The sequence below is a fragment of the Pseudorasbora parva genome, chromosome 12 (genome assembly GCF_024679245.1).
Source record: "Pseudorasbora parva isolate DD20220531a chromosome 12, ASM2467924v1, whole genome shotgun sequence".
NCBI classification, from domain to species: Eukaryota; Metazoa; Chordata; class Actinopteri; order Cypriniformes; family Gobionidae; genus Pseudorasbora; species Pseudorasbora parva.
Genome location: NC_090183.1, coordinates 36,024,933 through 36,051,048, shown reverse-complemented (window position 1 = coordinate 36,051,048; position 26,116 = coordinate 36,024,933). Strand labels below are relative to the sequence as shown.

The 26,116-nt window shown below is 38.2% G+C and overlaps 1 protein-coding gene across 1 annotated transcript; it reads right to left on the bottom strand.

The window, feature by feature from the left end:
- Positions 1-926: 926 nt before the first annotated feature.
- LOC137094409 (FYVE, RhoGEF and PH domain-containing protein 5) lies at positions 927-26,116 on the bottom strand. Its single transcript, XM_067460066.1, has 21 exons — positions 25,929-26,116; positions 21,889-24,175; positions 19,400-19,505; positions 11,678-11,736; positions 11,505-11,535; positions 11,244-11,350; positions 11,010-11,130; positions 10,719-10,797; positions 10,565-10,615; positions 9,699-9,757; positions 9,489-9,560; positions 9,293-9,361; positions 7,674-7,757; positions 6,903-6,982; positions 6,728-6,821; positions 6,504-6,641; positions 5,903-6,005; positions 5,697-5,806; positions 4,248-4,370; positions 4,014-4,156; positions 927-1,764 (listed from the first exon to the last, which is right to left on the bottom strand). Exons 1-21 carry the CDS (start codon positions 25,936-25,938, stop codon positions 1,728-1,730), a joined length of 3,963 nt encoding a protein of 1,320 aa, XP_067316167.1. The 5' UTR covers positions 25,939-26,116; the 3' UTR covers positions 927-1,727.

Genomic DNA, 26,116 nt, shown 5'->3' with positions numbered 1-26,116 from the left:
TTTTTACACTCTCTTTTAGAATTTTTGATTATGTAGATGCATGGAATCTAACAAGCATAGGAACAATGTTTAATTGATGGAAGATTTTGCACGTGTAGGCCTATATCATGTATTGTTAGAAATGCACTTGGTTACAACCATTACAATAATTTTTGCAATGGGTTTTGGTGCTTTCAGAAAGGAAGAAAAGGGAGCATATGAGGCAGAATGGACAATGAATAGCTTGAGATCAGTGTGACTTGGGAAAAAAAGAAAATAGAAAAGGATACAGGGAGGTAAAATGATGAATGTGTCTCTTATTTGGGACAAGGTGTCCGTAACTTTCAGGTACTCCAGAAAACAAACTCCTCTCATCCTTGCTCTCTCACTCTGTTCTGGGTCACATTGTCTCCTGGGGACGTGGAAGCAGGGCAACGTCCCCCCCTTCCTTTTTCTTCATATCTCTCACACATACACACACCGTTTCAATCTGTAATACACTCTTTAATTACTGAGTTGAAGATACTTAATCACAGAATCACATCTCTAAAATTCACTCTCTGTAGACTTAACCTGGCTGTCGTTGAAAATAAAACTTAAAAACACTGAGGAGTCCTAATAAAAGTTAACATTTTCTTGGATCCTCCTAAAGTTCCTCTACCTAAATCTGAACTGGAATGATTTGCATTGTGGAGGCACTACACAAATACATTTGAATAAAACAGAAATGAATTAAACTGAACTATTTAGGAAATCATAGAGCTAGAGCAATGTCTACCATATTGTTAACGGTTTGATTTCAGGATTGGTCAATCCTAGAAGTTATAGGTATATCCATAACCGCATCAAATAAGCACATTTTCAAACACAAAAGAAGTAAAAAAGGGAAGTGGTGGTGTTCGAGAACTTAATGTGAACATAATAGACTGCACTCAAATAATGTTTATTCAAATGATAATATAACAGGTAATCCATCTGACAAATGACTTATACATTCCTCATAAATATAATTTAAGCCCTCATTTTTATGATGACATTGCAAGTGAATGGCAGACTGGACAAAAGGCAAGTAAATTAAACATTGCATCATCATCATCATCATCATCATCATCATCATCATCATCATCATCATCATCATCATCATCATCATCATCATCATCATCAAGTGCAACGAGAATACCAGCTCTGTTGCTAGATACTATCTATCAGTTCAAAGTTACTCCCCCTGGTTCTCCGTAGATGCCATTGTCCAAATGACTGACAGCAGATTATACAAGTAAATATAATCTAGACATTAAATGACAGCATGCAAATGGCACTGTTTAAACACCAGTTTCCATCTATAGAAAAAGTCCTTATATATTTTAGTGATCTGGGATATTGCATAATATATTACATTGTATAATGAAACTTGGTTAAATTAAGCAACATCTCAGTGGTTTTAAAATGTTCTCATCTAGACGACAGATGGAAGTGCTACAGTGTGCCTTTTAAAGTGTGTCCACAGCTCAACGAGGTCTTTGGAAGAAGGATTTGGCACAAAATAAATGTCTGAGTGTGAGCATTTTGTTCCCTTGGCATTCCAAAAATATATCTGTTGCGTCACGTTAGCGTAGGGATGGCTGATTGCGTTCCCAGTCACATTGGTTAGTGATTTTTTGAGTATGACGTGTAAATTCATTGCTCTCGAATGATCAATAGCAGATTTAATTGCAGATATGAGAAGACTGACACAACGAGGACGGCTGCTACAGGACCGTAGCTTCTTCCATAGCGTTGACCCACCTAGAACAGAATAGATTTTAATTTATATTATTTGTATGTTTTGGAAAGAAGTCTCTTATGCTCATTTGATTTCATATACAGTGAAATATTATTACAATGTTTCTATTTGGATATATTTTAAAATGTAATTTATTCCTTTAATGACAAAGCTGAATTTTCATCATTACTTCAGTCTTCAGTGTCACATGATCCTTCAGAAATCATTTTAATATGCTGATTTGCTGCTCAAGAAACCTTTTTTATTATTATTTCTTAATATAGATTTTTAAAGAACAGCATTTCTTTAAAATATAATTCTTTTGTAACAATATAAATATCTTTAGTGCCATTTTTGATCAATTTAATGCATTGTTGCTGAAATATTAATTTCTTTCAAATAAAAAATGAACCCAAGCATTTTGGTACATATATAAACATAATACCTTTTGAGCTATCCTATAATTTTTTTATGTTTTATATATTTATTGGGTCAAAACACATTAAAGCATGTGTTATTTTTTTATTATTATTTATGCGTGAATTTTTAACACAATTAATTCAGCATCCCTTTTTTAAGCTAGCCTTACATTTTAGCGTTACATTTTATATCATACTATTATTCATGCGAAAGTTTTTAAACCATTCAAGCACGATATGACACATAAGAGATGCCAAAATGCCCTTTGAGTTATGAGTTAAATGAGGCCTAAATGAATGTAAAAAAAACCTTTGAGAAAATGGGATGCATGTCATGTGCTGCGGGGCTTAAAGGGTTAGTTCACCCAAAAATAAAATTGATGTCATTAATGACTCACCCTAATGTTGTTTCACACCCATAAGACCTCCGTTCATCTTCTAAACACAGTTTAAGATATTTTATATTTAGTCTGAGAGCGTATGCAAGTGTATGCACACTATACCCTCCATTTCCAGAAAGGGAATAAAAACATCATCAAAGTAGTCCACATGTGACATCAGTTAGTTCATTAGAATCTCTTGAAGCATCGAAAAAACATTTTGGTCCAAATATCACAAAAACTATTACTTTATTTAGCCTTTTCTCCCCTTCCTGGTTTGTTTTCAATCCTCAAATAAAGATTCAAACTTTATTGATTCATGATTCGTACTGCGTGTCTAACTGCCAAACTGCTGAAATCATGTGACACTGGCGATCTGAATCATGAATCAATACGCTGATTCATGACCATTTGAATCTTTATTTGAGAATTGAAAACAAACCAGGAAGAGAAGACAGTGCTGAATACAGTCGTAGTTTTTGTGATTTTTGGACCAAAATGTATTTTTGATGCTTCAAGAGATCCTAATGAACTAACTGATGTCACATATGGACTACTTTGATGATATTTTTATTCCCTTTCTGGACATGGAGTGTATAGTGTGCATACACTTGCATACGTTCTGAAGATGAACGGAGGTCTTACGGGTGTGGAACGACATTAGGGTGAGTCATTAATGACATAAATTTCATTTTTGGGTGAACTAACCCTTTAAAGTTACAGCAGCCAAATAAACCTGCTGCTGTTTGTCATTAAGGATAATCAAAGAAAATGACTCACTGCTCTTGACTGAATAACCTTTGTAGCTTTAATAAGAATTAATCTATATTTAATTTATCATTTATGCAGAGAAGACTGTGAAGTGTTTGATGTTTTTATTTATTTATATAATTTCTGTATATAGCCTACTTGTTAGACCTACCTACTCTTACTCTTAGAGCAATGTTTATAAGATTACATGGGTAAATAAAAAAAATCTGATATTGAAGGGCTAAGGTAAATGTGACATTTATTATAACGGGTTTATGCAAAGATTGTTTTAACTTGTTTAATTTAAACTACAATTGTTATATTTTTGAAGCCTAATAAATGTTAACATTAATAACTTTCAATTATACTGCAATGCTGCATGCCAAAAATAATGCCTAAAATTGAGGAAATAAATCTCATATCAGCAGCACTATTTGTATAGGTGATACTGGCCTTCTTTCATAAAAAGATGCCATTAAACATATATTTAAAACATAGGCTACTGTCTTTATGTTGTTTCTACATTAATTTGGAGATTAAATGTGAAATTATTACAATATAAAAATATATTAAAAACTTTAATGTTAGGTGTGATTAATTACAGAAAAATGTGTCATAAATTAGTATTTTTTTTAATTGATTGACAGCACTAACATTTATATATTTTTAATCGTATAAATTGGTATATAAATGAACTGTGAAAGTAATGTTTATGTGTTTAACCTCTGCGCAGTGTGACTGTCCTGGGCTCTGAAAGTATAGAAGAGAGTGCTTTTGTGGTACAGCTGAAACATGCTGCTTTCTCCTTCCGCCTCTGGCCTCACAGAGAAACCCAGCAGAGGAAGCGTCTCACATGCGACCCTCTCCTTATGTAAGAGAAAAAAACACAGACACAGGGAGAGATCAGAAACTGCATGTTGCAAGTTTATTTGTGCAAATTGTGACTGTGTGCATTACCTCGGGCTGTGGATATGTGTAGAGAACTCTATCTTTTAGGAGGAACCATAGGCTTCTCCAACTCCTCTTGCTGTTCTTGCACCTCTGTAGCGTTCCACTCATCATGCCCTCAGACCCTGTCACCTTGGCAACAACACAAGACAATATATTAAAGTTTCATATTTCACCCCATAGGAAAATAATCCAAAAATAAAGAAAACATTGATATAACAATATAAAAAATATGATTAATAGTGCCGTCAAAATTGGTGCTTTATGCATGCGATTCATTTTTTCAGTTTTATATATATATATATATATATATACCGATCAGGCATAACATTATGACCACTGACAGGTGAAGTGAATAACATTGATTATCTCTTTATCCCAACACCTGTTAGTGGGAGGGATACATTAGGCAGCAAATTAATATTTTGTTCTCAAAGTTGATGTGTTAGAAGCAGGAAAAATGGAGCGAGTTTGCAAGGGCCAAATTGTAATGGCTAGACGACTGGGTAAGAGCATCTCCAAAACTGCAGCTCTTGTGGGGTGTCCCCGGTCTGCAGCGGTCAGTATCAAAAATGGTCCAAGGAAGGAACAGCGGTGAACCGGTCACAGGGTCATAGGCAGCCAAGGTTCATTGATGCACGTGGAGAGCGAAGGCTGCCCTGTGTGGTCTGATCAAACAGACGAGCTACTGTAGCTCAAACTGCTCAAGAAGTTAATGCTGGTTCTGATAGAAAGGTACACAGCACATTGCTGTTTGTTACGTATGGGGCTGCATAGCCGGAGATGAGTCAGTATGCCCATGCTGACCACTGTCCACTGTCGAAAGTGCCAACAGTGGGCACGTGAGCATCAGAACAGGACCACAGAGCAATGGAAGAAGGAAGAAGGCCTGGTCTGATTAATCATGTTTTCTTTAACATCACGCAAATGGTCGGGTGTTTGTGGGAAGAAGGCAAGCCGGCGTCAGCATTGTGATGCTATGGGCAATATTCTGTTGGAATATTGCCCAAATATCCTGCCATGCATGTGGGTGTTACTTTGACACGTACCACCTACCTAAGCATTGTTGCAGACCATGTGCACCCTTTCAAAAGGGGACCAACACAATATTAGGTCTTAATGTTATGCCTGCTTGGTGTAAACCCACTTATTTGTTTTGTCTTTGATTTTGGGGTGAAATAGGTATATTTAACCATTTACCTTCAAGACACGTAAGGAAAATGGTCACAAGTGCAAATCCCCTTTAATGATGCACTGTATTAAATATGTTCTTAGCAGACACTTTCTTACTAAAGGGACCAACATAACAACATAACCATGCCATTTATACAGAATATGTGGAAAAAATCTGTTGTAATCGAACAATTTAGATTTATTACGTTAGATCAGAGTAAAAAATAGCATCTATTTAGGGCGCAAAAACAAATATTTAGTTATTATTTAAAGGTTAGGAAATACCTGGTTGAAAGACAACTGGCCTTTGCGGCTCTTCCACAGACTTGATGGATGAATGTTTTGGAAGACAGCAGAGAGCGGTCGACTGGAGCTGTCCGTTATCGTTGCAACATCTCTCAAACAGATGCAGACACGTATATGAGAGACAAGCAAAACTAGGTTTAATTAATACAACTGTTTGAAATGAATCAATGATATTGCGGTTGTACCATTTTTACGCAGTTCATTGTAACAATGATCACACACTTTGGCACGTCTGTTCTTCATGTATTTGAGGGGGAATTTGTTCCTGCAACAATCTCTGCAAACAACCTACAAGATAAGGTAGGAAAACAAGAATTAACAGAGCTTGTAAGTGGTACTCTGTATAAGTATAGGTAACACTTTATTTCAATGGTACACTCTAGACATTCTACTAACTGTAAGTAACCTTGCAACAACATGTCAACTAACTCTCATTATTATTAATAGACTTTCTGCTTAATATCTACTAACACTTTATTTTGATGCTCCCCAACAGACCTAACTATTAGTAACTTTGAATCTAAGCATAAACTTATTCTACTTACAAGGACCCTAACCTAACAGTCCACTACAATCTACTACTACTCTAATTAGAGTTAGTTGACATGTAGTTGAAATGTTACTTACAGTTATTAGAATGTCTAAAGTGGACAATCAAAAAAAAGGTTAACCTATATGTAGGGTGTATTAAGGGTGATTGTGTCACTTTTTGTAATTGAGATGACTTGGAAAAAGTGTCCCAATCACGCTGAATTCACCCCTATTTCTCTCTGTATGCATTTGTACCTTGCCACAGGCATGGCAGTGATGTCGTCTGTTTGTGAGGCTGAAATGTGAGGGACAGTTCATGCAAACGGTCACCTGGGAAACAGACAACATGGGAGGAGCGTTCTCACCGAGACACATCTCTGGGCCCTCCACTATCTAAAACACAAGACACATTCCAAACAAGAAACAAAATGTCAACTCTTTCAAGTGTCATGTTGGCACTGTCTATAAAGCTTCCTCACCTCAAAACAGTCCACTGGGTCTCCTGATACTGGGCCAAGATCCACCAATGTCCGATTCAGTGTAACAAACCAGCTGTCCCGTTCAATACAGGAACTGCACACGAGAACACATGCATCAGTAATGCTAAACACATAAATATAAATGCTTGGGAGTGAGTGTGTGTATGTCACTTGCCTGGCAGACAAAGTGATACTTAAATCTTTCACTTCTATCTTCAGTGCACTCTGAGAGTTCTCAATGGATGGCTTATTGACCTGAAAGACAAGAAGAGGGAGAAGATTTAATAATTATAATTCACTGATTCAGATTATTTATGGACCAGTAATTAAGATTCCATAAAAAGAAAAAGACAATGAGAGATGATATAAACACAATAAATAAACAAATAAATATATATGGGCATTTTTAAAATGTATAATAATTGCAAATTAGAATGATCTGCCACATATTAGGCATTTTATTTTCTTATAAGTTTATTCTCTTTTGTTTTATGTATTTTTCCCAATTCTTTTAGTTGTGTATTCTCATCTTATTTTCTTTTAAGCATTTTTTCTTATTACTTTATATCATATTCTTCTACTATTCATACAATTATATAATAAAAATATATAGATAATGCTACGGTGCTATTTAAATATTGCTTTACATACATATAACCAGTGTTATTTTAGTATGCTATTTTAGTATTTGCTATATGTTTTTGTAATTTAGCTTTAGCTTTTATTTAGCTTTAATTTATTTACATTTCAGTTTGACTTTAGTAATTTTAGTACTTTTTTTTTGTTTCAGTTAGTGGCCAAGACGACAAATCCATTTTTCATACATTTTGAAAGTTTTTCATATCATATTTATATGTAAGTTTATTTCAGCTTCATTCAATTTAGTTCTCCAAGAACCATTATGTATGAAAAAACACTAAAGGTTTTATTAATGAGTCAGTCCTACCTCCATCCCTGCCAATGGTAATCTGTTGATGAGTCTGTATTTGCCATCTTGCTGAGGATATGTGTAAAGCATTATGTCATTCATCTGAAAATGTAAAATGTTAAGGCTTAGAAATACATAACATTCACAGCAAACATGTAACACACAAGCACAAATAATTACTTGATCATTTTCATTTTGTTGTTTGCATTACACAACAGTTCATTAGAGTTGGTCGTAGTAACAAAGTTTACCACAAGGGAGCACTATGAGGACGGTTTTGACTCATCACTGAGTTGCTTTGCTGCATCACTGCTCTGTCAGGGACTACCATAGACAGCAAAAGACTACAAGAACTGTGTTAGTATTAAAGGCTAACCCAAATATGTGTTAGCTAACCTAAAAATGAAAATCTTACTGGCATCACTTAATCACCCTCATGTTGTTCCAAACCTGTAAGAGTTTTTCTACTGTGTAAGCCATTGACTTACACAGTAGAAAAAAAGGACCAACATTCTTTGAAATATCTTCTTTTGTGTTCATCAGAAGAAAGAAACTAACCCTTTAAAGGGATAGTTAACCCATAACCCATATGATATTTTTCTTACACAAACCCACCGATTTGTTTCAGAAGGCCTTTATTTACCCCCTGGAGCCGTGTGGATTACTTTTTATAATGGATGGATACACTTTTTTGGAATTCAAATTTTGGGCTGCCATTCACTGCCATTATAAAGCTTGGAAGAGCCAGGACATTTTTCAATAAAACTGAATGTATTCATTTGAAAGAAGAATGTCATATACACCTCGGATGGCTTGAGGGTGAGTAAATCATGGGGTAATTTTCATTTTTGGGTAAACTATCCGTTTAAGGCAGCTGGTTTCAGACCAGCTTCCAAAGTATGATAACATAATGATCTAGAACAAACCCAAACGTGCATTCAAGTTGTGATTTAACAAAGTGAATATTCACTAACTACAATATTGGATGCATTTCTCTGTGAAATGAAACCATTGGTCATCAACAAATGCCAATCATAGGCAGTGAAGAAAACAACTATACTGCTAAACTCAACCAAAATTCATCTTTGTAGACAGGATGTTGTCCAAATATTCTTACCATCATCTTGTCTGATAAGGCAGCATAATTTTGTCTTCTGAAATGTTAATCAATGGTGCATAGCATACGGAACTACGAAATGCCACAGACAGTCTCCTACATCAAGCAATAAAACATGAGGGCCCGTCTCACCGCACAACTGTCCGTCTGGTTAAAAGTCTACGGTATTTCTGACAGCCCATCTCACGTCCATCCTGTCACCCTCTGTTCTGTTATCTTAACTCTGTCCCCGTTCCCACAGACTTATTCTGGGGTGAGAGCAGCATGGCAAAAACAATAGCACATGTAGACATAAACACACACAGAACAACATCCTGCCAGGAAACTCTAAAAACAAGTAAAATAGCTCTCAAAAACAAAGCAGAGACACTAGAGACTATGTAGAAAGAAAGCAACCATGTGTCTTGTGTGCTCAACACTCACAATCTCATCTCAGCAAATAAAAGTGTATAAAACCGAATGACAGAGCAGATTTTCAGTTGTAGTTGCAAAACATTGTGGGTAAAATCAAATCACATACCAAGAAAAGGTGACGTGGCTGCTTGCACTTTCTGCTGACCTTCATCAGGGTGCCCTCTTTCACAAACACCTAAAGATACAGATAGAAAACCTTTACCTCAACCATTACTGAATTCAATAAAAAAGAAAAGAAAATCTGAAACAATTGAATACACCAACTAAATTTGATAGAATAAGCAAATCACTGAATTTCTCACTCTCCCAGGCTGTAGGAGATCAGTAAGACCCAGAACGCTGTGTTCAATGTGGACCAAACGCAGGAGATCCGCCTGACAGAGAGAGAGAAAAAAAGTAAATTCCCTTGCATGTCACAGTCAAGTCATATACACATATGGCCTTGGTGTCACGCAAATATAACCTTATCTAGACTCTCTGCAAGCACATTAGGCCAACACACACATACTCACTCCATTTTTAAGGCTGTCATTGGCATGATAAGCAACATCTGAGACCACAACCAAAGCATCTTCGGGGAAAAAAGAGTAATAGTTAGAGAGGGACAGATTTAATATTTGAGTACATAGACATTTTCAAAGTATAAAAATATTGTATATTATTATATTATATTATATTAACAAATAATACACACACACTATATATCTATATATATATATATAGTTAAGTAATATTTGTATGTATATACTGTATATATATATATATATATATATATATATATCTATAAATACATATACTGTATGTCATACCGTATATATATAATTTATGGATGGCATGTATGATATTTATTGAAAACAGATTTTGATACATTGAATATATTTTAGTTACCTTTATTCAATAATTATTCAATATGTTCTTAAAACTGCATTTACATTTATTGTAAATATACAGCATATATATATATATATATATATATATATATATATATATATATATATATATATATATATTTATTTTTTTGCAATAAATATAATATACTGTATTCATAGTACGTCACACTGCTGAACCAAAAGATACCCTCTTATAGCAGCACCTCATAAATAAATGATCCTCATTTATAAATAATGCAGAAAGGCTTGTTTAAATAGATGAATGAAAATGCACGATGGGGTCAAAGGTCATTTATCTTTGGAAGATCTTGAAGATCTGAGATTTTTCGTTACTTAAGTAAATCAATTATACACACTAAGAGATAAGACCAAAGGTTTCCATTGTCATTGCAAACATGCCAAGATAAGAATCAAACATGATTTTTTTTTTAATTGATGAAAACCAAATTAGGACACTAAATATCATCCTGAGCAATGATGCACATTACCTTGTGTATTTTCAAACTCTCTGGAGTCTGGTGAGAGGTTATTCAGGTAGTCTATTATAAAGCAAATATAAAGCAATAAGCAAAAAACTTTAACAAATTTTTAGTAAAAAAACATTAAGGATGTTTATTAAAGAAAAATATATTTAGACGTCACCTGTCAGCAGCATACGGTACTGTAGGATGCGCACAATGACCTGCAGCAACTGCTTTTTCAGGGTCCCGGGATCTAGTAGCTGATATAAAGCACATATACTGTACATATGCAGATACATGCCATCTGAGAAACTGAACACACCAAAAATAAACTATTTACATGCAATCACAGAGTACGAATTACACAGCACTGTGATTCAAACTACTGACCAGTTGATGGATATGCCTAATAACAAGCAACAATTTGATAGAGTTGTCAATCATTGAAAAACAAACTTAATATATAGCTTACTGTGCTTTGTATGTGCTCCAGATAATTCAATTTTTCATCATAATGACTGATGAAGGAAGAGAAAATGGAAAAATCTGTCTTCTTTGTCAGGATGATTTCAGCAATACTTTCATTCTGATCCCTGGTGAGTGGTGTGAAATGTAGAAAACATGAAATGATGGCATATTGACATAGTTTGGGGATGATAAACAGTCGAAGGTCGCACTTGCATGTCCGCTGGTGAGAGCGTCTTACCATTCTTTTAAGCGGCTCTCCAGGAGCGTGTGGATATTTTGGTGGAGAGTACAAATATCAGGTACCTCTGTCCACACTTTCATCAACCTCTCATCGGCTTCAACTGACTATTGTGTGATAGTAAGAGAAAATAAAAGGTAGTGCATTTCATTATTTTGAATATACACTCTATCACTATTTTTAATAATCACATCAATATATTTCCTAATGAAAACCACAGGCAAACATTCCACGTCACTAATGTATATATGAATGACTCACCTCACAGAGAAGCTGTAAAGTCTTAACATGCCTTAAAATTAAGAAAAAAAGACTATGTTGATAATATTCAGACAAATTCAGATTTAATTCAAACACAAATTTCTAAATGTTTTTTCAATGATAAAAATCCTTTGTGCCACTGTATTCATACACTTGTTGTTTCCATGACTTACTGGGCCTCACTATCCAGAAGCTCTTTGGCACAATAAAAAGCCCTGGAGCAGTTGACATTCTGAAATCAAACGACAGCAGAGATACAATAAACTGAAACGAATGAAATTCACGTTGTCATGTTCTGTAGGAATATTTTGCGTTTAGTTTGTTACTTTCTCCCCCTAGTGGGCATCTAGGAGTAATTCATTGTGTTCATATATAATTCTTACATTGCTTTCATTGGTTGATTTTATCACATGGTGCAGTCGTATCAGGAAACAGATTAGTAGTTATATTCCATGCGGTCAGCTTGCAGCTCTAGTCACCTTATCCTGTCTCATATCCTGTTTGTGCCTTTGGAAAGCATCGCTTGTAAGTTATATTTGAATTTATAGTTAATTACATTGATTCACATGCGTCATGTAAGACTTTCTGTGATGTTACTTGAATATTTATTTGTTAACATGTGAAAACTGCTACTGTAAAGCATTTCATATATTGATAGTTTAGCTATTGAGCTGCACGTAATATTTAGATGTTATTCACAGCTATAAGCATACCAGCTGAATGTTATATGTTACAACTTTGTAGCTTAAAGGTATATTATTTTATGTCTGTTAATTTATGACGTGTTTTCATAGCATTCAGTGATTGTACTATCTTTTTGTATCATTTCAGTTTTACAAAGATTCCTTCATGAGAATTACGACAACAGTAAAGAGCATTGAACTTTACTTCAGCCTCTGACTTTCTCTTGAAGCCTGTTAGCTATCTGTCGATTTGTGTACAGTCACACACACTGAGGACAGAATAGTAAAAAAGCGACTTCACAGCGGGCAAAACAACAACGAGAAGAGTAGGAACTGAGCCAGTACATTATCTCAAGCATACTAAGGCTTCTTTATATATCCCTTCTAATACATCTTTGAGGATCGTTAACCATAATGTCGCAAACCAGTGAAGCAGGATTGGGAAAAGCGTCCATCACTGACGGTGGTGCTAAAGAGCAAGAGACAGCACATGAAGCAAGATCACAACGTTCCATCTCATCAAGCACATCTAAAGTATCCTCAGCTAGCAGGGCCGCTGCTAAGGCCCGTGCTAAAGTTGAAGCTGCACGTGCACGCGCCACGTTCGTTCAGAGAGAAGCTGAACTGAAGATAAAAGAGGCACATCTAGCAGCTGATTTGAAGGTCAAGGAGGCATGTATAGCCGCCGAGTTATCAGCTTTGGAGCATGAGAGGGAGATTGCAGTAGCCTTGGCTGAAGCTGAAGTTCTTGAGGCAGCAGTAGAGAACGAAAGTTCACAGGGCAGTAAGAGTCTCCACGATTCAGTTCAAGTCGCCATTCAGCGCACCCGTGAATACGTCGAACATCACTCCGAACTACGTCTTAATGAGGAAAACCCCCCAGTACTTGAACCATACACGCCATCACGGTTGCCGTTCATCAAACCCGATGTCCAATCAGACAGAAAGGAGCATTTCCCTGGTCCCAGCAGTGCTTCTCACTTCGTACCCAAGAATGAGGGTGCAATCCAGGCTGCAGCACAACAGCCAGGAAAAGCAACGTCTTTGGTTTATCAACTCACCACAAGGGATGACAGCCATAAAGCGCAGCAGCCCGAAAGGCCTACACCAGCAATTCATAACTACTCCTTTGATCACCTCCTCTCTACTCATCCTCACCCTTGCTCTGTCAGTAGAGCCTCAGTACAGCCACATAAAGGGTATGTGGACGACAGGGCAGGTATGAGCGATATTGCAAGGTACTTGGTACGTCGAGAGCTTGTGAATTCTGGCCTGATCAAATTTAATGATCGTCCAGAAAATTACTGGGCATGGAAGTCTTCATTCTGCAACGCTATTGTAGGACTGAACTTAAGTGCAGGTGAGGAGCTTGACCTCTTAACAAAATGGTTGGGAAATCAGTCTTCAGAGCACATCATACGGATACGTTCTGTGCATGTTGCCAGACCTGATATAGGTTTAAGAATGGCTTGGGATCGCCTAGAGGAGTGCTACGGCTCCCCTGAGGTTATTGAAAGAGCGCTCTTTGAGAGGATAGAGAACTTTCCTAAAATCAGTCATAAGGACCCTGTAAAGCTCAGAGAGTTGGGAGACCTGCTAAGAGAGTTAGCATCTGCAAAATCTGAGGGTTTTCTGCCAGGGCTCTCATACTTGGACACCGCCAGGGGTGTCAACCCTATCGTTGAGAAGTTGCCTATTGGTCTGCAAGAGAGGTGGTTAGCTCAAGGCTCACAATACAAGGAGCAACACAACGTATGTTTTCCTCCATTTGCATACTTTGCAGACTTCATATGCAGTGAAGCACGCCGAAGAAATGACCCAAGCTTCACTCTCTCAACAGCCACTGTAACCCCATTGAATAGTTCCCACAGGTTTGCTACAGGTCCATCAAAGCTTGAACGAGGGGGAAAGAGACCTGTATATGGCAAAAGCTATGTCTCTGCTCACAAGACTGGAATTGCATCGCTTCAAACAGCTTCTCAGGCAGACAGTTCAAACAGCAGACGAGGAGAAATAGACAAACAATGCCCTATCCACAAGAAGCCTCATCCTCTGAAAAAGTGTAGAGGTTTTCGAAGTAAGTCACTAGAAGAGCGCAAGGCTTTTCTTAAGGAAAATGGGATATGTTTCAGATGTTGCTCTTCTACCATTCACCTGGCAAAGGACTGTGAGGTAGCGTTGAAGTGCACAGAATGTGAGAGCAACAGCCATATTGCAGCACTGCATCCTGGACCCCCACCATGGGAAAGGAGAGGTCCCTCCTCAGAGCATGGCGGGGAGGGTGAAAGAGAAACCCTTTCGCTGGCAGTCACCTCTAGGTGCACAGAGGTCTGTGGTGAGGGTAAGGAACCTAGATCCTGTTCCAAGATTTGCCTAGTGAAAGTTTATCCTAAATCACGCCCTGATAAAGCTGTGAAAATGTATGTCATTCTGGATGACCAGAGCAACAGGTCCCTGGCCAGGTCAGAATTCTTTGACCTCTTTAAAATTGAAGGGTCGAACTCACCATACACTCTGCGCACATGTTCAGGGGTCACTGAAGCATGTGGGAGAAGAGCCACAGGGTTCATGGTGGAGTCACTGGATGAAACGACAAGTTTAATGCTTCCTACACTCATTGAATGCAATCACATGCCAAATGACCGCACAGAGATTCCAACTCCAGCAGCTGCACAGCACTACACACACCTGAAGTCCATAGCCCACAAGATACCACAACTAGATCTAGAGGCCCAGATACTCCTTCTTCTGGGACGCGACATCCTCCAGGTTCACAAAGTCAGAGAACATCGCAATGGGCCACCTAGAGCACCCTATGCTCAAAGACTAGACCTTGGCTGGGTTGTTATAGGTAACGTCTGCTTGGGCTCAGCTCACAAGACAGAGTCTGTGAATTCTTTTCGGACTAACGTGCTTGAAAATGGACGACCATCTCTCCTTACTCCATGTCCCAACTATATTCAAGTCAAGGAGAGGTTTGGCAACGAAGGACTATACTGCACATCTCTTCACGGCCTTACACACCACACCCCAGTCCTCCATGACTGCAGCTTTGGCAGTGCGATCTTTGAGAGAACCAAGGATGATGATAAAGTGGGTCTCTCCATCGAAGATGAGCTTTTCCTGGAGCTTATGGACAAAGAAATGTTTATGGATGAGTCCAACAGCTGGGTGGCACCTCTTCCATTTCGATCACCACGGCGACAGTTGCCAAACAATCGAGAGCAAGCTCTTAATCGGCTTGCTGCTTTGTGTCGCACATTTGAAAGAAAGCCTGAGATGAAAACTCACTTTGTGAACTTCATGCAGAAGATCTTCGATCACGACCAGGCAGAGTTAGCTCCATCGCTGCAAGAGGGAGAGGAACGGTGGTACTTACCCATATTCGGTGTCTACCACCCTCAGAAGCCGAATCAGATTCGAGTCGTGTTTGATTCCAGTGCTCAGCATCATGGGATTTCTCTCAACGATGTGTTACTTAAAGGCCCAGATCTGAATAACAGCTTACTTGGAGTTTTACTACGCTTCCGCAGAGAGTCAGTAGCAGTGGTAGCAGACATTGAGCAGATGTTTTACAGTTTTACTGTCAGAGAAGACCATCGAGACTTCCTTCGGTTCCTCTGGTTCAGGGACAACGAACCAGGCAAAGAGATTGTTGAGTACAGGATGAAAGTCCATGTGTTCGGCAACAGCCCGTCGCCAGCGGTAGCTATCTATGGTCTTCGTCGCGCGGCACAACATGGAGCAAAGGAGTATGGCTCAGAGGCCCAACACTTTGTGGAGCGCGACTTCTATGTCGACGACGGCCTCAAGTCTCTACCATCAGCTGTTGAAGCCATAGATATGCTGAAAAAGGCACAGGAGATGCTTGCCAGCTCAAACTTACGTCTCCACAAGATAGCGTCGAACCACTCTGACGTTTTGGATGCTTTTCCACCAGAAGACCATGCAAAGGGTTTGCAGAACCTGGACTTCAATGATAATTCAGCCCTCATTCAACGCAGCTTAGGGCTCAGCTGGGATCTTAAACATGACATTTTCACCTTCAGAGTAGCATCTACCGAGAAGCCTTTTACCCGTAGAGGTGTTCTAGCCACCGTGAACAGTCTGTTTGACCCTCTCGGATTTGTGGCGCCAGTCATTATACAAGGGAAGTTCCTATTACGAGAACTCACTAGCATTGAAGCCCTCGACTGGGATAAGCCTCTTCCACACGTGAAACAAGCTGAATGGAGAATGTGGAAAGACTCGTTGCAAGACCTGAGTGAGCTCAAAATTCCAAGAGCTTACACACCTACCACCCTTACCACTACTCAAAAGAAAGAGCTCCACATCTTCTCAGATGCCTCAGTGAAGGCCATTGCTGCTGTAGCTTACCTCAAGGTGATCAACGATGATGGAGAGTGTAACGTGGGATTTGTTTTGGGAAAGGCAAAACTGGTGCCCTCATCTACTCACACTATCCCAAGATTGGAACTGGGAGCAGCGGTATTGGCAGTAGAAATGGCAGAGTTGATAGAGAGTGAGTTGGACATCAAGTTAGACGCATTGCGGTTTGACACAGACAGCAAGGTTGTCTTGGGGTACATATACAATCAGACCAGGCGGTTTTATGTATACGTTTCCAACAGAGTCCAGCGAATCAGGAAGTCCACCAAACCTGAGCAGTGGCACTACGTCTGTACCACGCAGAATCCGGCAGATCATGCTACACGTTCTTTGCCTGCGGCAGAGTTAGCTAGCACAACCTGGCTCACAGGGCCTCCGTTTTTGTCCCTTCCTGAAGGAGTAGCCACTTCAGAAGAGGAGTCATATGGACTCATTGATCCGGATGCAGATGTTGATGTGCGTTCTCATGCCACCACTCTCTCTACTCCATCATTTAGTCTGGGATCTCATCGGTTTGAACGGTTCTCGTCTTGGAAGTCTCTAGTTCGAGCTATAGCATTCCTGACACACATCAGTCATTCTCAAAGAAGTGCAGTAAAAACCAAGGTTGACATCTGTAGTGGCTGGCATCGATGCGAAAAACCTCACAAGGCAGAAGAGCTTTCCAAGGCAGAAACTCTTATTGTCAAGTGTGTGCAAAGAGAAACTTACAGCAAAGAGTTCACCTGCTTGGTTGCTGGGAAAGACATCTCAAAAGATAGTTCATTGAGAAAGCTGAACCCCTATGTGGATGAAGAGGGTCTCCTGAGAATAGGAGGCAGGCTCAAACATGCGGAACTCGATACTAATGAAAAGTTCCCTCTCATCATTCCAGGTCGCAGCCATGTTGCAACATTGCTTGTGCGTCATTACCATGACAAAGTTGAGCATCAAGGTCGTGTTTTTACAAAAGGCTCTGTCCGTGCAGCTGGATTCTGGATCATTGGAGCTAAGAAATGTATCAGCAGTATCATTCACAAATGTGTTACATGTAACAAGCTTCGGGGGAAAAGCGCTGAACAAAAGATGGCAGATCTACCCACAGATCGTCTGAGTACTGAGCCACCCTTCACTTACGTTGGGCTTGATGTTTTCGGCCCATGGGCTGTCACCACAAGAAGAACCCGCGGTGGACAGGCTAACAGCAAAAGGTGGGCTGTACTTTTCACCTGCATGAGCACACGGGCCGTGCACATAGAGCTGATAGAGGCGATGGACACGTCAAGCTTCATCAATGCATTGCGCCGATTCTTTGCTCTGCGGGGGCCTGCTAAGCAAATCCGTTCAGACTGTGGAACCAACTTTACAGGTGCCTGCAAGGAGTTGCACATACTCCTTACCGATCCCAAAGAGCCCAATGTAAGGAGGTACTTGGGTGAAGAGGGTTGCTCTTGGATATTTAACTCTCCACATTCCTCCCACATGGGAGGATCTTGGGAGCGAATGATTGGTTTCGCCAGACGGATACTCAACTCCATGCTTATGCAAACCAACCCTTCATGCCTCACTCATGAGGTGTTGTCTACTTTAATGGCAGAGATCACGGCAATTATTAATGCTAGGCCACTCGCACCTATTTCTTCAGACCCGGAGTCACCCTTTCTCCTTACCCCTGCTACACTTCTGACTCAGAAGATGTCTACTTACCCTCCTCCTCCGGGAATCTTTGACAATACAGACCTTCACCGCCAGCAGTGGAGAAGGGTGCAGCATCTGGCCAACACATTTTGGAGCAGATGGAGACGTGAGTACCTTCCTACACTGCAAAGCCGAAGCAAGTGGCAGGACGTACGACCTAATATTGAGAAAGGTGACCTGGTTCTGCTTAAGGATAACCAGGAGAAGCGGAATGAATGGCCCATAGCTCTGGTTACAAGGACATTCCCTGATGAAGATGAGAAGGTCAGGAAGATCGAACTCAAGGTCACAAGATCTGGGTCAGCGAGGACCTTCTTGAGACCTGTTTCTGAGACAATCCTTCTCAAGTGCTAAGGAATTAAACTGATTTAGTTCCCCTTTATTCAGACTCAATAAGATTATCCAGATAGTGGTATTTAATCAATACCAGACGGGGAGTGTCATGTTCTGTAGGAATATTTTGCGTTTAGTTTGTTACTTTCTCCCCCTAGTGGGCATCTAGGAGTAATTCATTGTGTTCATATATAATTCTTACATTGCTTTCATTGGTTGATTTTATCACATGGTGCAGTCGTATCAGGAAACAGATTAGTAGTTATATTCCATGCGGTCAGCTTGCAGCTCTAGTCACCTTATCCTGTCTCATATCCTGTTTGTGCCTTTGGAAAGCATCGCTTGTAAGTTATATTTGAATTTATAGTTAATTACATTGATTCACATGCGTCATGTAAGACTTTCTGTGATGTTACTTGAATATTTATTTGTTAACATGTGAAAACTGCTACTGTAAAGCATTTCATATATTGATAGTTTAGCTATTGAGCTGCACGTAATATTTAGATGTTATTCACAGCTATAAGCATACCAGCTGAATGTTATATGTTACAACTTTGTAGCTTAAAGGTATATTATTTTATGTCTGTTAATTTATGACGTGTTTTCATAGCATTCAGTGATTGTACTATCTTTTTGTATCATTTCAGTTTTACAAAGATTCCTTCATGAGAATTACGACAACAGTAAAGAGCATTGAACTTTACTTCAGCCTCTGACTTTCTCTTGAAGCCTGTTAGCTATCTGTCGATTTGTGTACAGTCACACACACTGAGGACAGAATACACGTAGAAACACTCATAATAAGCTCACCAGTTTGTCAGATGCCTTTGTCTTTTTGTCGTGTGTACAAGCCACACCCACAGCCACACCCACTGTTCCATCTGGCCTCACGTTAGGAGAACAGAAAGTATAGAGGCTAAATAACAGAAAAACTAAAATTATGACACACATTCACAAAGTTACATTTTTTTTAAACTACTTAGTTATGTAATCATGCAATATTTCAATTTGTTGTTTTTTATTGGACAAAAAAACTTTACAGACAAAATATATCATAATCATAGATCAGATGCTTGTCGCACAAATGACCTCTGGAGCATTTACTTCTCTGGAACTGCTTAGAGATCTGGAGCTAAATTTTAGTTTTTCAAATGATTGTCACATGATGTCATGATTCTTAGATAATATAAATAATCCTGAAAAAATAACCAAAGATTTGCTTAATTAGTTTTTTTTATTTTAATTTTAACTTTAATTTTATTTTCCTCTAAACCATTAGATGGCACAAAAACTTGCCACATCACTGTCCAAAACATCAGATTTTCAAGGTGCACGTGGAAATGTGGCTGATCCTTGATGCGATTGCAGGCAGCAGCGCAAAGATGATTTTGCGCTAATTTTATATAATATTCTGTTTTTTGTTTTGTTTTGTTTTTAAATGTTGTAGATTTAAGTAGCAAAAGACAATCGCTTAAAGGTTTTAGAAAAAGATTTTCAGTTTTGTTCAAGGTAATTAAAGCCACAATATGTCATTTTTCACCGCTAGAGGTCGCTTATTCAAAGGCGTAAATTGATAATCCCTTGGTTTCGCGGATCTTTTATTATACCGCAGATGGCGGCTTTTGCTTCTTCTGCTCATGCATATGTGGGGTAACAGCGCTGTTTTATCATATTAGATATACAGTATTTGAGTGTGTTGAAAGTTGTTGTATTGCAGTTGTGTGCATTCGCTCTACGGCTACTATGAGACACTTGTTGCACACTGCGGTACGCTTAAAGCTACACTGTGTAACTTTTTTAGTTCATTCTTAGCTAAAAACACTTAGTTCTTTCAAAAATATATGTGCTCATTAATTTATATTTACTTCTTTCAAGTATAAAGTATTCTCGTAAGTTTATAATATGTCATTGAAAATACATACGGGTGAGGGGTTTGAGTGCTGGTCGCCATGTTTTGCTCCATCTTGAAAGTACATTAACCAAAGAGGGACATACCCATAAATTCAAGCTTCGCCTTTCACGTTTTAACACTCGATGGCACCGTGTCGAATGTGAAGAGGGGGATTGCCATGTTAATCTTGGACTAAATCGGCCACCGTAGGAGTTAAAACGAAATCAGAATTGAGAGGAATAGAAACTAATATTCACTGGATGGTCATATACCTTTTCACCGCTAGATGGGGGAAAATATCACACAGTGTAGCTTTAAGATTTTAGACATGGTAAAACTACTCGCAGTAAATCAAGAAAACAAGATTTAAACAATAAGGCGCCCCTACTGTTGGGCGAAAGGCACAATCATTAACATGATAATAAATATCTGACTGACTTTTCCATTTTTTTAAATTGACATGGTTAGATTCAGATGGCGAATATTATATATTAAGTTGGGTGTCCACCTAAGATATAATGACCATATTTAGTGAAACCATCACATTTAAATATATATTAATCATTTCATATAATAAAATATGTTTTGTTACATCAGTGAATTTATATAAAATTATCTCATTCAGTGCTTTCAGAATATTTTTACTTTTTGAAAAAAAAAATCTTATGTATTTTTAGAATATATTTTTATATTACATATTGTAATGACAGTATATATATTTTTTTAAATTAATCATTTTTATTTATTAAAAAACATATAATAGTGTAAACTTTGGTAAAGTGATTATTTTGAACAAGTATTACCGTTATTTTACATTTATTTAACATTATTAAAAATATACTGTATTATTTTAGCTAAAGTATTTGTATCAATGCTACCTTTTGCCCCATGTTGGGGATCCTTTTACCCCGTGTATCCCCGTGTAACAAAGTAAACCACTTTTATTATTTATTTTCACACAAAATCTGTTGCTCCATAAATGTTCAATACAAACATATATATTTTTCTGCAATCACACACTATCTGAGTAGTAAAAAAAAAGCCTTTAGTCCCGTTGTACCCGTTTTTCTGAAGCTGATTTTGTATTATCCTTTGTAATATAATCAGGTCAGTTAAATACGTACAGATTAAGAGGGTTTGGAAATTATATAGTAAATTTAGAAAATAAATTTGCATTGTATTATTATATTATGTTAATTTGCCGTAGCTTTTATATATGTTAAATAACGCATTGCTTATGATCCCAACAAGATAAAAAAAGAAGATAAAAAATTATGCTGTTTATGGTGTGTAGTTCCTCAAAACTGCAAAAAATATAGCTTTTGCAACTGAAATTAATCATATTATAGCTTCATATTAATAATATAAAATATGATTAAACACTATATTAATATATAAACAGTCGTACCTATCTGTCTCTTGCTCAGATGACTGACTTTTGCTCTGGAAGCCTGGCAGACTGCTCATATCCACATAGCCATCAGTATCCTGGGATGAACTCTGATTTCGTTGACTCTGAATGACGGGATTCAGGAGGCGAATCTGCACATTCTCATAATGAGAAGCAGCGTTTTGAACGTTCTCGTATTCCGATGAGTCAGTATTGGGAGATGAAAAAGATCGAGGTTTGGAAAGTGGAAGGGGCTCAAAGAGGGAGCTTGGCTCAATAGAAATGGTGCTAGAAGTCAAGTTATTATTAAGAGTGAAGTCTAGTCCCTGTTTTTGTCTATTCTTTTGGAAGAGAAAAGAAGGGGACACAGGTGAAGTGCAATCTGGAGTGCTCTGCAGCTCCAGGCTGCCCATGTTATGCCTGATAAAATCCAAGCGTTTGCATGACGCTAGTGGACTTGACTCGGACGAGGACCTGGAGGAGATTGAGCTATTATCCATCACACTTTTCCGATCTGATTTCCTAAGGAATCGTAGTGGCAGAAGGTATCGTTTAAACCCGAAATCAGGCTTCTTGCATGAAGCAGAGATTTCGTTTGGGAGAGATGGAGAACTTTTTCTGATTGGTCGCTTTGTGATGGATGCCAGTTCAAAAGGGGGTGGAATATCAACTCTTGTAACTTTAGCTAAGTTTAAGGAGTGGGTGCCTTGTGAAAGACATCCTAATGAACCCGTTAATGCAGGCCTACTATCTCCAAGGAAACACTGATCTGTATAGAAAGAGCGTGGGTGTAGCAAAAGTCGCCCATTTCCTGGCGCAGTGCTAGTCATTAGGTCAACTCTCTTACTGGGGGTTTCCACAGATATAGAGCGAGTCATAAAGTACTTCCTGTTCTGAAGGAAGTCTTTGGCTTGGACTTTTGGCTCTGTCTCTTCATACACATGGTCTACTATGAGTTCTTTTCCTTCAGATATACTCAAGTGGTCACTTGCAGCTCCTTCTTTTTCTTCTCCAGCACTCTCTTCACCTCGATTATGTAGTAAACTTTGGCCTTGGGTTTCAGGGTGCTGATGAACAAGCGAGAGGGCGCTGATGACAACAGAATTTAATGAGGAACACAGGGCTTCATCATGATCAGCAACAAGTTTGCTACAATAGTTGTGATTTGCATCTGCTATATCTTCATCTGAGATAGTCTCCGAGCCTAAAACAATAAATGGCTGAGGAGAAGACGAAGTCTCAAGGAAAGTTTCAATTCCATTGTTTGATGAGGGATAGTCTGGAGAGTCCAGAGAAGCACTTCTGTCTGACAAATAATTGTTTCCTTTTTCTTCCTTTTCCACCTGCATTTCATCCTCCTCCTCCTCAATGGAAGTCGAAGACAAATCAGAGCAAATCCCATCTTCAATGGTGAGCATCCTAATATCTCCATTGTCATCCTCTGTATCTGTTATTTGAAGAGGTTCTGTTTGTTCAAAGAGATCACACTCAGAAAGTCCATCTTTATCTGCTAACGCCTCGCCTGCATCACAAATATCAGGGAACATCCCATCTATGTCTTCTTCACTTGAAAACATTCTGCCTGGGATAATATCATCTGGGCAAAATTCTTCAATGAAAGTTTTACTGGTGCAATTTTTGTCATACCGCATTCTGTCTCTGTGTATTATACATCCATAAACTGTATTAGAAGCCATTTGAACATCACTAGAACTTTCATGTGATGTTGACACACCATTCTTAGTCAGTCCCCATGCTACCTTCCCTTTGTCCTCTACATGTATCTGCTCTGCTACTACATTATCGCCCACCTCTCTTTTACTGCATGAATCAGAGAGAAGGTCCATTGACTCATCCTCATCCTCTGACTTAAATGTCTCACTTTCTTGTGAACCCTCCACCAAATCGAAATCTATTCCCTGTGCTAACTCATCGCCGCATCCTAACTCATCCCCCTGTTCCAGAATAACATCCGGCTTTGTCTCATCTGTTTGTACTGTCGTTTCCATACGTATTGACTTCCTCTCTTGTGATCCCTCCTGTTCCAGTATTACTGTTCTATGCATTTCCATCATACGCCCTCTTGAATTTGAAGGACTTAGGCATTTGTTGGTGTGGAGTGGCAAGTACATATTGAAGTTTGAGCTGAGATGATGCTGGAGATATTTTCTAGGTTTGGATGCAGTTTTTGGTTCGGGTTCTTGATTATCACAGTACTCTTCAGGAATAGGTAGTTGACATTGCATCTTGAAGAGAGGCTCAGTCTGGAAGTGTCCTCTGGGGTCCAGGGGGAGCTCTTGAAACTCTAAAACACAATATGTAATACATAAATATGAATATTTACTAAAACATTAATGGAAAGTAAATTGTAAACATTGTAACAGTTCAGGGCAGTTCCTTCTGCTTTATGCATTAAAATTAAGTCTATAGGCACATGCACTGTATAAAAACAAAGGAATTTTCAAGGTTAAAAAAAAAAAAATGTTTTACTGGTGGTTTACTTTTGAATTATGCATTGCATTAGGTTGTTTTAAGGGTTACCTTAAATTACCATAAAATATTTAGGAAAAATGTCCTGGCAGAAAATGACCAGGAAAAAATCCGTTTTTAATTCTACAAATGCAGCTATGGACTCAAAATATAGAATAATATGAAAAAAAATAGGGATCCAGAAATTCACATTCTTATATCATATTGTATGATACACACACAGTTGTTTTTTTTAAATGTTTTAAGTATATATATATATATATATATATATATATATATATATATATATTTTTTTTTTTTTTTTTTTTTTTTTTACCTGTCACAGACCCAAACTTTTGATGTTAAACTAAGAAAATCCATCTTGACAATTAATCATGGTCTCAAAGAATGAAATAAACCATTTAAATTAGCTATAGTATGTAGGCTTGGGCGGTAATACGGTAAAATGGTATACCGTGGGATCTAAAAATAGCAACGGTATCAGTTTCAATACCGTCAAACCGTCAAAAAAAAAAAACAGATCAACTTACATATTGCTGATCAACAATTAATTATTAAATATTTAATACTAATACTTATTCGAGTTATTCGGTCTCGAAAAAGAACACAACTTCTGCAGTTTGGAAGTATTTTGGGTTTTGACGGTAAATACAGACGAGGCAATTTGCAAATTGTGCAACAAAAAGATGACCGCGAGAGATGGAAATACCTTGAACCTAAGGGCGCATATCCGAAACCACCATCCACTCACTGCTGCGTGGATGAAAAACCGAGCGCACCCTCAGACTATGCTGTAATATTGCCGAAGCCTTTTGTCACACAGCTGGCAATGTAAGCAATAAGCATGAACTCCACAAAAATCAAGTGGACATGGGACTCACAAAAAAAAAAGTCAATTGTCTCATAACGGTATGCATAAAACGTGCAGAGAGTTTCTCAGGGGCAGGGGCTCAAATGTAAAAAATAAAATAAAAATATAGGCCTATATATATATATATATAGGCCAAGCCAACAGTTTGTTGACGCTGTCTGAGCCTTACATCATAATGTTTTAATTATTCACGGTAATACCGTATACCGAGGTAAAATAGGGAGGAGGTTTGACGGTATCAAAATTTGGATACCGCCCAAGCCTAATAGTATGTTTAAAAATATAATTTTCACAACAATATTTCAAACACAGTGTACTATAGTGGAAATATTATTGCGCATGTAATTACTTACTTGTACAAAATCGCCCAAAACATTCTAAGAAAAATATAAATATGTCATGTTCAAAACAGCTTTTGAACTTTTGGCTTTTGAATTGGAATACACAATACACGTAGCCTACTACTAGAGAAGCAAACTGAACATTTACAAACAATTAAATATCCAACCAGTAAGATCTTAAGACTGTAAATTACTCATAATGCAATGAGAAAATGCGCACTAAAATATCGAAAAGTGAGCTACACAAAACTTGATACTATTTCACAGACATTTAAATTCCACACAGACACATATTGCTCGTTTCCTAAATCACCATATTTGGTTTTCGTTACCACATTTTCGTGTTAAAAACTCACCTGCGCTCATTGTCGAACGTCATCTAGTATCTGAGACACGGCAATAACGGGTCAAATCCATTTGAACACAATGAAATCGTAATCCTAGGAGAATACACGAGATTATACATCAACTAGTGCATTCTCTTTAAAGCACTTTGCGCTATAACAGCAGGACAGGACAGGACAGGAGCTCAACACGAGCGCGC